Source organism: Clinocottus analis, unplaced genomic scaffold, assembly GCF_023055335.1.
Source record: "Clinocottus analis isolate CAN_PGR_092001 unplaced genomic scaffold, fCliAna1.0.p SCAF_1, whole genome shotgun sequence".
NCBI classification, from domain to species: Eukaryota; Metazoa; Chordata; class Actinopteri; order Perciformes; family Cottidae; genus Clinocottus; species Clinocottus analis.
The window spans coordinates 24,845,300-24,863,816 of NW_027175820.1; the positions used below are offsets into that span (position 1 = coordinate 24,845,300).

General features: G+C 44.4%; 1 protein-coding gene across 2 annotated transcripts in view; it reads right to left on the reverse strand.

Annotated features, from left to right (window-relative positions):
• The window catches only part of glra1 (glycine receptor, alpha 1), a 97,472-nt gene extending 79,111 nt beyond the window's left edge, over positions 1-18,361 (reverse strand). For both annotated transcript variants that reach the window (XM_068572127.1, XM_068572136.1), the window contains exon 1: positions 18,285-18,361. In XM_068572127.1, coding sequence (XP_068428228.1) covers positions 18,285-18,355 — 71 coding nt within the window. In that variant the 5' untranslated portion in view covers positions 18,356-18,361. The remainder of the gene's footprint in view (positions 1-18,284) is intronic.
• Between the last annotated feature and the right edge of the window lie 156 nt (positions 18,362-18,517).

The following is an 18,517-nucleotide window of genomic DNA, read 5'->3' on the forward strand; positions in this document are numbered from 1 at the left end:
GCACCGAGGAGGCCGCGGGTAGAGGAGGATGGTGTGTGTGTGTCTGAGTGTGTGTGTGTCTGTGTGTGAGTGGGAAGAAGAAGAGGAGAACGAGGAGGAGGAGGAGGAGGAGAAGAGGAAGAAGGGAAGCAATAAATGAATTTTGGCTGCTGTCTCCGTGCACGCTGTTACCAGCCGCTCGGGTCACCCTGCCTGTCAGGTCACTGGCCAAGCTGCCTGCAGAGTCACATGACCTCCCACACACACACACACACACACACACACACACACAGACACGCACACACACAGACCGGAGGCGGCTACCAATGACGGACCCAGCCATGCAGTCCCTGTCTGTCTGTGGCGCTGCACGGCGGCGGCCTGAACGACCATAAATCATCACGCTGATAACGACATTATAATGATCACAACGGAGGATATTGATGACGGCGCTGAAAGCGAGATGACATGATATAAATAACAAAAAAAAACCAACACTTTGTGAACGATAACGACGATGTTGAGGAGAAGCTAACGAGCTGAGAGAAGCTTCGGCGCAACGTCAACTAGGATGCGACGCCTTGAAAACACAACATTAGTTAAAGCTAATATCTTCACGGTTCATTAACGATGAGTCAAACGGTGTGTTTGCATGTGTAGCGTCGACCTGTCAATCACCTCGTAGCCCCGCCCCTAAAGCATCCCCTGCTTTATGGTCTGTTTGACTCTAAATAACCATAATTTACTAAGTGAACATCATGCATAGTAATTATCTTTTTAATCAAAGGTAGCGCTAACGACATTCATGCTATCAGTATAATTCTCCATATACACTGTAGACATTTAAACTTTTACGTATTAATAGTTCAAACAACTTTTCTTTATAAGGAATTACTCTTTAAGTACATTGTACAAGTACTTGCAGGGGATTTTTTAAAAGACAACATTAACATTTTTAACATTTATTTGCAGTTATATTCCTCAGAAAAACTAGCTAACAAGAACGTCCGTACATATCTTTAATTAAATGTCGTCAGACTGTCGACGGCCGCTGCTCTCTGAGTCCGTCTCGCTGGAAAACTATTATATTTTAGATTATGAACATAATTACATGGTTACCGTTGTGCCCGATGGTGTTGATGATCACGCTGATCGTAGATCATAAATCACAACGCCATCGTTAGCTTGTAGCATGCTACATGACCGCTACCTTCTCTTTAGTAGAGTCATGGTTTTTGCTGTGGATTGCTGCTCTTATTGTTTTTTTAAGTTGCGTATATATATATATATACACACTAAATATTTGGGTAAAGACTGTTAGCGTGCAAATTTTGTTCATGTTTTGCTGAACTTTTGAAGAAAAACACATTTTTTTGTGAGATATGAAATGAAAATTTTTGTAAATTTGAAAAATAATTTGAGGTAAAATTAAATAAATGTGATGAATAAACACAATATAAAAATGTAGTAAATATTCCAATAGAGAATAATCGATGGAGAGGAAAACATCTGCTATATTTGTATGTAAAAAACATGTGTTTATTCTTATTATTCATTGAGTTGCGTCTCTACAACATGATGGACGCATCACTTTTGCAAAAGATATTTTAGCATGTTGAGCTTTCTTACATCCGTTCACGGGGCATTGAACCCACGGCCTCCACGCGGAGGTCACGGAGGGGACGAACGCACTCGGAGGGGTCCGACGTGACGAGCGCGTGACGGGTTCCTGACTCAGTCGGTCGACTCGTGATTCAGTCCGAGTCCACCGGACGGGAAAAAAACCGGGCGAGATCCGGAGCGCGTAAAACACGGCGGCGGCGGGCGGAGAGGTTCGCCGGAGGCCGATTTGGGCGCCGACTCACGTCAAGGTCTCGTGGCGTACGCGGCCTTTCAAGAAGTCTGAAACGTTGACCTTTCAGTTGTTGGACGAAGGGCATTTTTCAAAAGGCCAGCGCACAGAGCCGGGGAGGTGTCACACCTCGACGCCTCGTCAAGAGTCGGAGGTGTCTCGAGACGTCGGAGAGAGGCGAAGAACCCCGGAGGAGGCGGCGGCGACGGCGGCGTTCAGGACGTTTTAAAGCTTTTTTAGAACTGGAACTCTTCTCCGTCTCAAAGGCAGAAACATCACACCGATCCATCGTCAACAACAAAAGGCTGGAGGTCTGACGTGGAAGACGTCAGAAGTTCAGCAAGAAAGAAAGAAAGACAAACAGAGAAGTGACTCACTTCCGAGTGCCGAGGCACGAGTCTCTCTCTCTCGTCACGCCGCCATCTTCTTCCCCCTCCCTCCTTTCCCCCTCCGGACATCACGATGACGAGCGGCTAAACTGCACTTATTCACACTCGCCGTCCTCCGTGACCTCGAAGCGTCCGGCGTCCATCGCGGGATGTTTGAAGAAAAAAAAAAAAAAAACGTGACGCCAAACGTTCCGGAATAAAATACGGGACACGGAAGGTCGAGTGTCCGCAGGCCAACGCTGAACTTTATGTCGTTTCCCGCCAAAATAAGATCCTAATCTTAGTTTGGTGGTTTTCCCTCGCATGAGAAATCTGATATTTGATATGTCTAAAGGTTTTTTAACTCTTCTAGCTTTGGGAGAATACACAAAAACCAACATATTTGTTGTTTGTTAAGGATACCGATGCAAAAACACAAGTTGTAGAAGGTTTTTTTTATTGTTCGCCACTTTTTCTTGGATCATTTTCCAGATAGGACGTTTTTTTTTGCTTCGGCCCGTCGATAAATATTTAACGCGCGAGCACAATTTACTGCATCATCGATCGGTGGGCCGAGAGGAGGCGGAGTCACATTAACGACGCTCGATGCCCAAAACAGTCGAAGTTAATGGGCAAATTTTTGCTGATGTGGAATTTTTTGAATATTAAAAGATGTCGGGCCACATTATCTGCCCCCAAAAAACAGCTTTTTCTAGCAGCTGTGAACATTTTGTCATAATGCACAATGGTTTTTTTGTCCTGTCAGCGTTTCGTTGTGCAACTCTGTGTTGCGTAATGACAATAAATGATCCTCCAGTTCTTACTATATGACGTTTAACCTTTAATAACTATCAAACTAAATCGCTTGTGTTTTTAAACCTCGACGTCTGAACACCTCCGAGCAAAATCACTGCTTTCTCTTTTCTTTTTCTTTGCCATCTTTTTGGTGATTGGTGTCTTTCACAAATGCATGTTGGTAACAGGCTCCACTTTGGGCGAATCTCAGTTACATCTTCACTCAAAATGAGCATGAGCATGAGTTATAATATTACACCGATAATGAAAAAACATTGCAGCGTATTTTAGTTTCAAGAGAAGAAACAGTTTGGTTTGTTCAGTGTATTAAAGGGCTCTCGTTCTCTCCGCTGAGTGAACATGTGGACCCCGAGGAGGAGCTCTTTTTCACACTTATTCATGAACACTTCCCCGTCATGCACTTTATTAAGTATTATCAGCGTCTCTCATTAGAGAGGAGGGAGACTTGAAGCACTAATGAGCCCGTTTTTGCGTCTTCCTGGACGAAGAAGCGGCAGCTAACGCGCCTCCCGCCGTCGTGTGCTGAACATCCAAACGACAAAAAGGATTCAAATCACTTACGAGCGCGATGGCTGTCGACGGTGAAAGTGATCCCGGCTCACCGCGACCGCTGAGAGGGAATTAAACAAAAACATTTCCATCAGCGGTTGCGCGTTTAATAAAAAGGTTTCACACCGACCGCTCGCTAGCTAACGCGTCCTCGAGTGCCAAAAGGTTATCGGAGCCGGAGAGAAGCTCAGGTTTTTTGTTTTTTTTAACGTCTTCGAACCCGTCAGCGGTCAGATAACGGACTTCCTCCAAAGACTGACGGCGATCGATGAGCAGACGTCCCGGGAGTTCATCCAATTCTTTTTTTCCTCCGCGACAGCAAATTGGGTGGATCAGAGATTATCTCGGCGGCAGTTAATTCCTGCCACGACGTGACAAATCCCATCGTAATCCTTTTTTTTTCATGAGGACGGCAAAAACAACACATCTCTGTTGTTCGGGCAGAGAGACGATACAATGGAGGCTGAGACGCGCGCGGCATTAGCGCTGAACGCAATCAGATTAGTCACGGACTGGGATTACACCAAGATCATTTACAGGAGACGCCGAGCATGGGACGACATTGAGGAGGGACTCAACCTCTGAGTGTTGGAGGAACCTCTAAACACCCTCTCTAAGTGTTAAAGGGACCTTCTCTGACTGTTTTATGACCTTCTCCGACTGTTGAAGGACCTTCTCTAAGTGTTAAAGGACCCTCTCTGAGTGTTAAAGGACCTTCTCCGACTGTTGAAGGACCTTCTCCGACTGTTGAAGGACCTTCTCTGAGTGTTAAAGGACCTTCTCTGAGTGTTAAAGGACCTTCTCTAAATGTTAAAGGACCTTCTCTAAATGTTAAAGGACCTTCTCTAAATGTTAGAGGACCTTCTCTGAATGTTGGATGACCTTCTCTGAGTGTTAAATGACCTTCTCTAAGTGTTAAAGGACCTTCTCTGAATGTTAAAGGACCCTCCCTAAGTGTTAAAGGACCTTCTCTAAATGTTAGAGGACCTTCTCTGAATGTTGGATGACCTTCTCTGAGTGTTAAATGACCTTCTCCGACTGTTGAAGGACCTTCTCCGACTGTTGAAGGACCTTCTCTGAGTGTTAAAGGACCTTCTCTGAGTGTTAAAGGACCTTCTCTAAATGTTAAAGGACCTTCTCTGAGTGTTAAAGGACCTTCTCTGGGTGTTAAAGGACCTTCTCTAAATGTTAAAGGACCTTCTCTAAATGTTAGAGGACCCTCTCTGAATGTTGGATGACCTTCTCTGAGTGTTAAATGACCTTCTCTGACTGTTTTATGACCTTCTCCGACTGTTGAAGAACCTTCTCTGAGTGTTAAAGGACCTTCTCTAAATGTTAAAGGACCTTCTCTGAGTGTTAAAGGACCTTCTCTGGGTGTTAAAGGACCCTCTCTAAGTGTTAAAGGACCTTCTCTAAATGTTCGAGGACCTTCTCTGAATGTTGGAGGACTCTTTCTGAGTGTTGGACGACCCGGAGCTTGCTGCTTAAATCCCCATCTGGACCATGTTTTTTTTCTTTATTTGATTTGTACTGTATCTAATACCTTTTTTGGACATAATACCACCTGTTGTACATATACCACTGGATGTATAGTGTTTTCATATTTGATATATTTGCTATTTCTTATTAGAGGGTGTTTTTTATTTCCAAAACTGTAAGAGCCCTGCACAAAAAAAAAAAAAGTGTCTAGACTGTTGGTCTATGCTCAAACGGCAAATAAATACAAAATAAATGAATAAAAAAAAACCTTGACAACAGAGCCGTCTCAAAGAAAAATTCAGGAAAGTTTTTGTCTGACAAAATTATGCCGAGAAACAGTGTTTTGAAGAGGCTGTTGAAAAGCCTCTCAGCGAACAGCTCGGTGACTCCGGTCGCATCGAGCAGCTCCCAGGTGTCGAAGTGAATAACAAAGAGCACTTAAAACCCCCAACAACCGCTTCTGCAAGCCTTGAATGAAGAGAGACGACATTAAATCAATGGATGATCTGCACAGAGGCAACCCGGCCTCCTGCTCGGTTCAGGTTATGAAAAAAGATCATGTAATAATAATGTAAAAGAACATACAGTACAAACCTTAAATAAACAACAACCGCCCGAAGCAGAATGAATTACGCAACGTTGTGACACAAGTGGAACAACACGCTGAAAACGCTTTGCAGAAACCCGTGAACGCACAACGGCACAGCCGTGAAGCGCTGAATGATCGATACCGTAACGTTTTAGTGACGTGTAACAATCTTACGTAAGAATCAAAGACAACGTTAACGTCTGGTTTTCTCACAACGGCCTCCTGGGTGAAAGTCCTGTGTTTGTTAAACTCGCCCACCACAGCTGCCAGCTGCACTTACTGGACTTTATCGTTCGTTATACTCGTTATTGGGAGAGAGAAAAGCGAATCTTCCGCCAGGCGGCGTGAATGAGGCGAAAAGTGTTGCGAAAAGTGTTGCAAAAAGCGTTACGAAAAAGTGTTGCAATAAGTGTTGCAAAAAATGTTGCAAAAAATGTTGCAAAGAATGTTGCGAAAAAGTGTTGCGAAAAAGTGTTGCGAAAAAGCGATATGAAAAAGTGTTGCAAAATAGTTGTTTTAGTGTGAACGCAGCATAAATCAAACAGTAATGTCCGCCTACGTTTTCTCTGCTACTGCAACAAAACACATATTCACTGGGTCACTGAGCCAAACGTCTGTTTGCATAAACGGTTGGTTTGTGGATCAGATTGATGCTTTTTTTTTTTTTTTTTTAAATAAAAGCCCAACTGTTTTAATATGATGGCAAACAGTTCACACTGTAAATATTGCTGTCTCCGTTTCCATGAATCACCCGGTTAACACAATACTCCCACTCTGACCGCAGTATTAACATTTCCTAACATCTGTGGACGTTTGGAGTTCAAAACACACCGAGGAAAAGCACAAGTCCTGCACTCTTGTTTGTGTGTTGCTTCGTTTGATTTGTGTTCCTCGCCTGCAGAGGCGTCTCTCCAGCTGTGGCGACCCAGGAAACGTCTTTCCTGATATGCTCAAGAGTCTTCTGCTCCTAAAGGACGCAGATGCAACGAGACAGCTCCGACTCCCACACAGCTTCCATCAGCAAAGGTAAAGCAGCAGGGACAGATAGACCTTTTTTTTTTATATATAATGGTGGACACGAGGATTTGTGCCCGCAGGAAAAAAAGCACAGGTGAGGCAAATGATGTTAACGACCAGGAAGCCCCAGAATGCACTGCAGCACAGCCCCGGTCCTGTGACTACACTCGACACAGTGGAGACACTTTCCCTGCTATTTGTCGCTCGTTAGCGTCGCTGTTGTGCGACTCACTGAACGCTCTGCCGTGAGCTCACAGGTCCACTGCAACGCTTGTGTTTATACATTTAAAAAAAGATGCTTTTAGAATACATGCAAAAACCAGAATAAGACTTTCATTTAGGAACAAAAAGTCGGAGCAAAGAGATGTTTCCTTGCCATAGGGAGCTATTTAATGTGGGAGAAATCCAGACATCTTAAAAAGGTATACCATTAATTCAGAACTTCCCTTCAGCGTGGCGAACATCAGAGTAGTAAAGATATCCACATAAAAACGCTATTGTTGTAAAACTACGCTTACAACTAGCGTCCGCGCTATTTAACCCTGGATAACGGAGGCTGTTTTATCCACAGACTGAATATATATACAGCAGTTTTTGTTGCTGTTCCAGTCTCGAACAGTGTGTTGCTCACAGTGCTTTCATTGCCACTCGATGATCCACACACACACTTCAATAGACAGGACCACACACTTCACCGTGGACGCGCACAATCACTAGCGGCGCGGCGCCTCTCCGTCCGCTCTCGTTGATAATCTTCCCCCTGAGCGTCCTCTGTGATCAAAGTTTGGATTTGCTTTAATTATTTCAGATCAATGCTGGCCGCGGCCGCTTCGGAAGACCCGTGGCCAATGCTGAGGAAGCAAAAGAAGAAGAAAATGAAGCAGGAGAAAACAGCTGAGTCGTCCTCCGCCGGTGTCTAATATGCACACGGCGAGGAAAACGCGTGAGCGAGGTGTGGGCTAACTCGCGGCTCCGATCATTAGCTCTAAGTGTTCCCCATTATGTTCCTGAAGCTCTCTGAAGACCTGGATCCCTAATTGATCTCATCCTGGCATTTAGCAACACTCGGGAAAGCAAAAGGGCTTGCTCGCCGCCCTGGCACTAACAGATAGGCCGCCCCGGCAAACACTCGCTCGGCGCTACAGAATGAAAGGCCTGATACTCGGATGGCTGCGCCGCGTCACACACTCCACTGCTCCGGCAGCGCCAGAGAGCGCAGCAGTAAAAGGTCACGTTTTCACATTCGCGGGGGCAAATAAAAAGTCAAACTCCCCCTCGCTCGGATCGCTTTTAAAGGACTGTCGGTCCGTGCGGGAGCAATTTAGCTGGAAAGTATTTGCGGAGCAGATTATCAGGTAACACTTCCTGTGTTTTCTGGCCGCGGTCCAGACAGACACAACCACAGAGTGAGTATGAGAGGCGGACGTCTTCACGGTGTGGACTGACGTTATGGAGCCACGAGTTCGACGATTTGGCGTCGCCATCTTGGATTACAGCCAGAAGGGCGGACGTAAAGACGCTAAATATGTCTCTGGTGGCGACCTGTCAATCACCTTGTAGCCCCGCCCCTAGAGCGTCCCCTGCTTTATGGTCTGTTTGACTCTAAATGACTATAATTTACTAGATGAACATCTTGCTGTATAGAAGAAGACTTGAAACTAGAGATTGAGACATAAACTCATGTTTACTACGTTTACTGAGGGAATACATCAAGAGAGAAGTAGAGTCATTTATATAGACTTCTATACAACCAGAGGAGTCGCCCCCTGGTGGTCAGGAAAGAGAATGCAGCTTGAACACATGAAGCATAGACTTCTATACAACCAGAGGAGTCGCCCCCTGGTGGTCAGGAAAGAGAATGCAGCTTGAACACATGAAGCATAGACTTCTATACAACCAGAGGAGTCTCCCCCTGGTGGTCAGGAGAGAGAATGCAGCTTGAACACATGAAGCATAGACTTCTATACAACCAGAGGAGTCGCCCCCTGGTGGTCAGGAGAGAGAATGCAGCTTTAACACATGAAGCATATACTTCTATACAACCAGAGGAGTCGCCCCCCTGGTGGTCAGGAGCGAGAATGCAGCTTTCCACATCAGCTTAAATTACACATTTGTTCCCGTAAATCAAGTTCCACGTGTTCGTTAAGCAGCTAACGTAGCTAAATTAGCTAAATTAGCGGTAGACTTCTGGTTTCTCGCGGGACACGAACATCTGTCTCCTAGGTTAAAGTCCTGTCTTTGCTTTTGGATCCGCTGCGTTTAAAGATGCATGTAGTCGGGGAGCTGCAAGGCATTCTGGGTACTCTGGAGTCCACTGGCTTTCATAACTTTCATGTGATATTAAAGCGTCCGAAATGAAAAAGCTTTGAAGGCAGGAAGTGAAATTTGAAGTCTATATTTAAAATACCAAACGTGCTCAGTTTCAGTCCCAGAGGGCCGCAGCTCGCTTACAGATGATTCCTCAGCATGTTTCATATTTAATAGTCCATTTGTGAAACTAATGGAAGCGTTTCACAACATCTGTAAACAACAAGTGAGTTGTTTCGGCGTAATCATTGTATATTCTGTAAGTAAAACGTCTTGCAACTTAAATCTGAGTTTTATATATTTCATGGTGTAAGGCTGCTCTTGGTCAAAGGGCTTTACACGTTTTTCAAGTGGATGTTTTTTCATCCTAAACCTTAAATAATGACATCATTTTGGAAGTATTTTTTTCAGAATAAGGTTTAAATAATTAAAAATTAAAGTAAATATCAAGGTTAAAAGGTGCTTTTATAGTGTAGGATGTGTCCATAATTTTAATTTATAGTCCATGTTGCAGATATGTTAACTAAGATTAGCCCGCTAACCAGCTAGCCGCGGCCCGTCCTGCTTGTACCTGGAGAGGGCGATAGTGAGTCACAATTGTCCGTTAGCGGTTAGCTCCATTTTAGCTATCGCAGAGCCCAGTGCCGGGGTTCTGATCCCCTGACAATCCCCTCTTTAGTCGTTCCTGCCTCTCCGATATCAATTACTCACGACGCGTAGTTAGCATCCGGTTAGCGTCCAGTTAGTGTCCGGTTAACGACCGGTTAGCGTCACAGCAAACACAAAGATGGCTACGGTGGGACCGTGTTACGTTCTGCTGTCTGTAAGCTAGCAGTTGCTAGCTAACAGACAGCAGAAGTAGCTACATAGCTAAGTAGCTAGTTTGTTGTATTACTTTTTAAACAACTGATGACAATTGTACATTTAGATGGTGTGCCCTCTTACAGGATGACACGTGGTACTTCCAGACTTCCAGATTAAAGACCTTTTTGTTTGCTGCTGAACCATTTTCACATCACGCTACTGAATTTAATTTCTAAAACTGCACTGCATCATTTATTCTATTTTTAGCTTTTTTGTTTTGTTTTACTGTTCTTAATACGATAAGATAATCCTCATTAGTCCCTCAGTGGGGAAATTACAGGATTTTAAATGAATGTTCCTAATTGTTTTTATATCTTCTTTTTACTTTTGCATTACGTTTTGATGCCTTTAATGGTTTTACGTGAAGCACTTTGAATTATCTTGCCTTGCCTTACTGAACAAATGAGATCATTAACGTTGTCTGTTAAAAAAACACAAACTTAGATCAGAAAACTTGAAAACTCGGCCGTCTCCGTCTCTCTCTAAACTATCCACAGATCCGTCTTCTGTCGCCGTCCGTCTGCACTTTAATTACAGAAATGTAGCTCGGCGGCAAACATTTCCAGGAACTCTCCTTCTGTCCCATTGAGTTACATTCGCCGAGGGGGCGCATTGATAATATACTCTCGTTATTTATGGTGCAAATCTGTCTCTGTCTGCTGATCAATAATGTATTATCATACATCAAGATTTTGGAAATGAACCTGCCCAGAAAGTTAATTATTGTAGAGATGGTCGCAAACTCCACCGGAGCAGTCGATGGTTTTTCATTTGGGGACTTGTGAGATTAATCTCAGCAAAAATATAAAATATATATATATAAATATGTGTGTGTGTGTGTTATGATTTGTTATGATGTGAGATGTGGGTGATAAATATGGTCCAGGCACCTGCAGAACAAATGAAACAGCCTGAGGGCAGGTTCATAAATAACACAGTGGCTTTAATTTGGCCGAACCAGGAGTGTATGCTAACCGGCAGCTGGCCGCGCTGAGCTCTGCACCTTTTCCGTGGAGTCCTTGAGCAACACTATAAATCCCCGATCCCTGAACTCTGACCCCCGACTTTCATTTCCTGCCGTGTTTCTCCCAGAAGAGGATTGGAGTGAAGTCTGAATTAATGCTCAGGCTCCTTTTTATCCTCAATCTGTGGCGCTCACAACGCTCTGCACAATGTTTTCTCCGTGGTTTTATTCGCCTGAACATTCTTTATTTTTGTACTTTTCATCCAGAAATCCATTTAACAACAAAAACATAACGGCACGCCTCTAGGGCCGCAATGCATTCTGGTCTTTTACGGCCTGCTGACTGGACGATGAGAGTTTTGGGCCATAACTTGATTATAGAGAATTTAAATTATCATCATTATGATAACTACATATTGAGTTGTACATTGTCTAAAGTAAAATCAAATATAAAAACATTACTGTTTCATTTTTTTCCCCAGAATTATTTTCGTTTTTATGCTCCTGCCAACCAAAAAAAAAAAAAACTTTCCGTGAATACGTTTCATATCATTTCAAAAACACTTAATGTTAGCATTGAGATTGGTTCGGTTTAATTAAAAGCAATAGTTAGTGTCTAGTTAGCGTCCATTTAGCATCCGGTTAGCGCCCAGTTAGCGTCACAGCAAACACAAAGATGGCTACGGTGTGACCGTGCTACGTTCTGTTAGCTAGCAGTTGCTAGCTAGCAGTTGCTAGCAGTTGCTAGCTAACAGACGGCAGAAGTAGCTACATAGCTAAGTAGCTAGTTGCTTTCATTTTTTAAGATCTGTACATTTAGATGGTGTGACATGTGACAGGATGACAGGTGATACTTCTAGACTTCCAGATTAAAGACCTTTTTTTACGGATTAATTGAAAGCAACAGTTAGCGCCCGGTTAGCGTCACAGCAAACACAAAGACTTTTAAAAAACATGAAGATCTAATTGTGTGTTTTAAGTTGTTGTGAACAATGAAGTTCTTTAGTTGTGTGACTCAAATCTGACTCGACTCACAAGAACTGATATGATACGAGAGCAGCGACAGAGTTTTATGTTCCCCTGTGGGGGAAAAAAGCACCGCTATAATATCTTCTCACGTCAACTGTGACCTCGTGCGTTCACAGAAACAACAACCCTCTTTTCTTTCTGGTAGGAACTTTCAATCTGGTTGTGGGAAACCGGAGGCGACGCTGACACTTATCCAGCTAACAGCGGCACGACTGGGAACGTTACAGCGCTGAGAAATATCACTCGCGGTCACGTGACCTTCAGGTACGTCGTTCTATCGTTTTAGTCGTTCTATCGTTTTAGTCGTTCTAGTTGTTTTCGTCTACGCGGAGGCTAACCTTTTTTATTTAATGAACAAAACCTTCGAGACCTTTAGTCTTTTCTGAGTCCCTCTGTAAAAAAAGAAGTCACTTCTGTCCTCGGGTTTCAATCCTGCCGGTCCAGGATAAGGACTTTTTTTTTTTATTGTATTTAATATCAACAGCGTCTGACATCCAGGGCTCCTCCACTTGAAATAATTTGGCAGAGACGGCGAGTGACCTTCTCTAAATCGCCAAATTTCAACATCAATTTATTTCATGAGCCGGTGGAGTCGGATTTAATTTACCCTGCGATGTGATGAAGGTGTGTGTGTGTGTGTGTGTGTGTGTGTGTGCGTGTGGAGAGAACCCCACACACAGCTGGGTTTTCAAGGCCAGCTCAAGGTTACCTTTCCAGCAGCCGGCAGGGGAGGAAAAAAAATATATTCTGCGTGCTAATAGAAACTACAGATTACATCGTCCCCACGGAGAGCGCACGAGTCCTCGCCCGCCGACGGCTACTCGGCACGTGAAGACCCGCCCTCGTGCGTTGAGATTACGTGTTCATGAGGACCGCTCGCCGTTTCCACTTGAGAGAATAAAAAGGCGGCTTTATTGAATATAGGAAGGGGGGGGGGGAGGTCACGCCAGATGAACCGTGCTCGTGTGCGTATAGTAAGGATGTCTGGAAACGAAAGGCGCCGATCAATCTGCGTTAACGTGGCGGCAGATCCGAAGAAGAAGAAGAAGAAGAAGAAGAAGAAGAAGAAGAAGAAGAAGGTTTTATCATTTGTTGCAGGTTGCACTGCGACAAACGGGAGCAGTTAAAAAAAATAAAAAGGCTCGACGTAAATCACCTCCAGCGCCTGATTTGACAAAAAGAAAGAGGGAGGAAAGAAAGAAAGAAAGCACTTCCTTCCTTCCTCTCCGGCAGAACGAGAGCCATTCTTGTCCGTTATTGTCGCTCAATCACCTGAACACAAATTTCCCTGGAGAGGGTTTTCTTTGTGTCTTCTTCCGCTTCCCGAAAAAAGTTGACGGCGTGTGCGTGAACCTGAAACACGCAGACGAACACGTTCCACACTTCCCCCAACCCAAAAAGCTCCCCGAAGCCAACCAAGTTCTGAATTATGGGAAAGCAACGCGGCGAGGAGACGCCGGGCGTCCGCTCTCGCGGGCCCGTCCATCGAGGGCCCGTCCATCGCCTCGTCGCTATTCCCTGGCGGTCACGGGGTTTTGCACCTTAGCATTCTCCGGGCGCAACGCCGGCCGGTTTTGATTAATCATCCCTGCAGCCGAGCGCTCGATAAGAGGCGGACGGCGTGGTGGTGGCGGCAGGACGGGCGGGGGTTCACCTTGCCGGGGCTCGGATACACGGACGTGGCGGCGTGGGCCGTATTCTGCGGCCGTCAGCAGCAGCTGAACGCTTCACCGCTAATGTGTTTAGTCAGCTTGTTAGCGCGTCGCTGCTCGCCCCGTCACTGTCCGGTGTCCAGAAAGTGACGGGCGTGTTCGCTCATCCGCCTGCTCCTTAAAGATGTAGTTTAGTCTGCTGTAATTCATACGTCCGTCACGGGTTGAGCGCACCACCAACATCAACAACTCAACAACTCATGCAGTGGGTCAACTACGTGTTCTGGAGTAAAGATCTCACTTTTTGTTTCAGAGACAACACGATGCATTTCCTGTCACGTCACCTTCAATAAGCTCTTTGAATGGAGCATATATATATATATATATATATATATATATATATATATATATATATATATATATATATATGCGTAATGTCGATGTAAGCTCATTTAATTTGGCTTAGTAGTTCCGTTAGCTCAGTAGTTGAGCTTAGTAGTTCCGTTAGCTCAGTAGTTCTTTCAGCTTAGTCGTTCTGTTAGCTCAGGAGTTCTGTTAGCTCAGCAGTTCCGTTAGCTCAGTAGTTCCATTAGCTCAGTAGTTCTGTTAGCTTAGTAGTTCCGTTAGCCCCTCCTGTTACCTTTGGGGTCAATTTGACCCCATTCAATGTTTAGCGTCTCTAAATTTTTGCTTCATATTTTATGACTTTTCCTAATTTAATGAGGACAAAACATCAAATTAACTATGATGATAAGGATCTTATCTTCAGAAGGTTTCAGGGCGCTAATCTTACACAAGAAGAGCAAAATATATATATAAACACCGACTTTAAAACAAAACACAGGACTTTCACCCAGGAGACAGCGGAAAGAAACATTACTGAGTGTTTTTGCTTCGTTTTTTTGCCTAAATTTTGAAGTCAAGTGTTCAAAACTGCGACCGAGAAAACACTTAAAGCCGTAATGAAAGTGCAGTTTAGTTGTTGGAGCTTCTCCGTATAGTTTACATAGAAGTCTTCAAACGGCCTCCAGATGTTACCGTTTACATACATCAATATTTCAACGTCGCCCCGGTTAAATGCTGCTTAGCTTATATTTAAAAATGTTCTCCGTAGAGGTTCTTCTCCTCGGTGACGTCGACTCGGCTGATGTTGTGACAGCAGAATAAAAGAAGCGTCTCGGATCATCCGACCGGCCGCGAGAGGAAAGAGGTCAGCGGGTCGGTCGCTCTCGTTCTGCTGCCGCTCTTCACTCCACTGATTCAAAATAACGTTCTTCATTTTGTTCTTCGGTCAGCGGAGGTGGAGAAACCGATTTATACCTGGAGACCAGATTAAAGGTTTGGTCGGGATGGAGATTATCATCCCGCAGGTTCAAATCTCAATCTAGATGCTCTTTGTTGAATAATGAGAGAGAGAGAGAGAGAGAGAGAGAGAGAGAGAGAGAGGGAGGAAAGGAGAGAGGGAGGGAGAGAGGGGGATGGAGAGAGAGGAAGAGAGAGGAAGAGAGAGGGAGGGAGGGAGGGAGGGAGAAGAGATGGAGAGATAGTTGGAGAGAGAGAGAGAGAGAGAGAGAGAGAGAGATGGAAAGAGAGATGTGGGGAGAGAGGAAGAGAGAGGGAGAGAGAGAGGAAGAGAGATGGAGAGACAGATGGATGGAGAGAGAGGGAGAAAGAGAGAGAGAAAGGGACAGGAGATGGAGAGAGAGAAGAGGGAGATGGAGAGAGATATGGAGATTGAGGGAGACAGAGGGAGAGAGTGAAGGTGAGAATAGGGAGGGAGAGAGAGAGGGAGCGGGATGAAGAGAGAGAGAGTGGGAGATGGATAGAGGGAGAGAAGATGGATATATGTGAGCATTAAATGTGCATTCATCAGGTCTCGCCCCGGCCATTGACAGACTAATCAATGTTTAGTAATAAGGCTGAATGTGGAATGAGGTGTGTGTGTGTGTGTGTGTGTGTGTGTGTGTGTGTGTGTGTGTGTGAGGAGGGGGTTGGGGGGGGGGTCCGAGTCGGGACGGGAGGGAAAGAGATATCAATTAAAGGAGGGAGCTGCAGAGTCCGGGCCTGAGGAGCTGAGACGGCAATATCCCGACTCTGGTTCATTAACTAAACAGTGTGTGCTGAATGCAAAAAAAACTGCAAACACACACACACACACACACACACACACTCACACACACTCACACTCAATGGAGATGAGGGAGTCGCTGCAGCAGGTAGGAAAACGCCTTTGATAGTTCACATAATGAAATACCTCGGAGGCCGAGTGGGGGAAATAACATCCGCGCGTTTGATGCAATAAAGCGAAGAAGAAGAAGAAGAAGAAGAAGAAGAAGAAGAAGAAGAAGAAGAAGAAGAAGAAGAAGAAACGTGCCGGGCGCCCGCGGGTTTGGAAATGCAAAACGGGACCCGAACACATTACCGAATTATTACACTGTGAGATATTTGCATTCCATGCGCGTTCAGTGTAAATCGAGGTTTTTTAAACAGTTGGTGAAAGTAAACAGTTTATAAATAAAAGAAAACAAGCAGAAAGATTTATCTCATTGCCAACAAACGTTAAACATATTGATATATTTCTTATATTTATTAATTACACCTGCATTCTCTCTCCTGACCACCAGGGGAAGACTCCTGTGGTTGTATAGAAGAACATATTTATAACATAAAGCCTAGGATAAGGACTAACACAAGGACTAGAACAAGGACTAACATAGGAGTAATATAAGGACTAGAATAAGTACTAATATAAAGACTAATACAAGCACTAAAATAAGCACTAACATAAGGACTAAAATAATGACTAGAACAAGGACTAACATAAGGTCGAGAACAAGGACTAAAATAAGGACTAACATTAGGACTGACATAAGGACTAACATGAACACTACAACAAGGACTAACACAAGGACTAGAATTAGGACTAGAATAAGGACTAGAACAAGGACTAACATCAGGACTAGAATAAGGATTAACATAAGGACTAAAATAAGGACTAACAAAAGCACTATACGAAGGACTAACATAAGGACTAATACAAGGACTAGAACAAGGACTAAAATAAGGACTAAAATAATGACTAACATAAGCACTGGAATAAGGACTAACATGAGGACTAGAACAAGGACTAACATGAGGACTAGAACAAGGACTAACATCAGGACTAGAACAAGGACTAACATAAGGACTAGAATAAGGACTAACATAAGGACTAGAATAAGGACTAACATAAGGACTAGAATAAGCACTAACATGATGACTAGAATAAGGACTAACATGAGGACTAGAATAAGGACTAGAACAAGGACTAAAATAAGTACTAACATAAGGACTAGAATAAGGACTAACATGAGGACTAGAATAAGGACTAACATGAGGACTAGAATGAGGACTAACATAAGGACTAGAATAAGGACTAACATGAGGACTAGAATAAGGACTAACATGAGGACTAGAATGAGGACTAACATAAGGACTAGAATAAGGACTAACATGAGGACTAGAATAAGGACTAACATGAGGACTAGAATGAGGACTAACATAAGGACTAGAATAAGGACTAATATAAGGACTAGACTAAGGACTAACATAAGGACTAGAATAAGGACTAAGATAAGGACTAGAATAAGGACTAACATAAGGACTAGAATAAGGACTAACATAAGGACTAGAATAAGGACTAACATAAGGACTAGAATAAGGACTAACATAAGGACTAGAATAAGGACTAACATGAGGACTAGAATAAGGACTAACACAAGGACTAGAATAAAGACTAACATGAGGACTAGAATTAGGACTAACATAAGGACTAACATGAGGACTAGAACAAGGACTAACATAAGGGCTAGGTTTTAGTCCGGGGGCTCTGCGTGGAGCATAAAAGTGATGAATGGGCATCTCTGGGCGCATGCAGGGATGAGTAAGTGTTGCTTCCAGCAGGAAGAGGAACTGGACCTCAAAATGCACACGAGGACAGGAAGGAGGAGGGGAAGTGAAAACATGTCTGGCTGCAGCCTGCAGGCAATGATGATGTACTCTGCAACAACACAGCAACACAACGCACGTTCATTCTGAAAGCAACAACAACAAAAAATATGCATGTTTGGCTTTTGGTTCTCTGGAGTTTAGCTTGACGTATACAAGCAGCAGCGGCAGCAGCAGAATGCATTGTGGGTAATCGATTCATGGATCGCTTGTCACGAAAGATAAAAATTACAACCCGAACGCTCTGAACGACCGCTGGTGTTGTTGAGACAAGAGAAGGAAGGAGGGCTGTGAAAAGTCTCCTGGCATGACCTGTGTGTGTGTGTGTGTGTGTGTGTGTGTGTGTGTGTGTGTGTGTGTGTGTGTGTGTGCGTGTGTGTTATTGCTCCAGGACTCCTGGGGTAAGAGCGTCATCTCGATGGCCGCCCTGAGAGTCTTCCTGTCCCCTCGCATGCCTGTTGACGCTCTGGAGGAGCACATCATGACCACTAGTGGTCGCTGTTCCCTCCCACACACACACTCACACACACACACACACAATCCTGCCCGGATTCACTGCAACTTCATCCAATCCCGTGCGGTCCGACGTGCAGCAAAGCACACAACCCCAGAGACAACTTTCACCAGATTTCAGCAGGATCCCCCCTCACACACGTGTGTGTGTTTTATTTGTGTCACCTCCCCTTCAAGCCTCCTGAAGGCAGCTCTGATTCACACACACGTCCCGAACAGCAACGAAGCAATACCAATGTAACATATTACACACACACACAGACACACACAGACACGTGATCATTATGAGAAGTGAAGTCCAGTTCATGCCTCCGCTTACCTGAAAAACACAACGGTTTCCCACAAATAGATCCCCAGCGCGTTTAGTCGGCACATTTTTGCCAGTCTCATTTTGTTTGGAGGGGGAGGGAGGAGGGGGGGGGGATAGGATGGGGGGGAGGGAGAGGGGGTGCAGGTGTTATGGGGTAGGAGGGGGGAGGAGGGAGGGGGGGTCACACTTTTGTGGGGATGAATTCCACTCCACCGAGAAAAAAAAAACCAAGAAAAATTCCT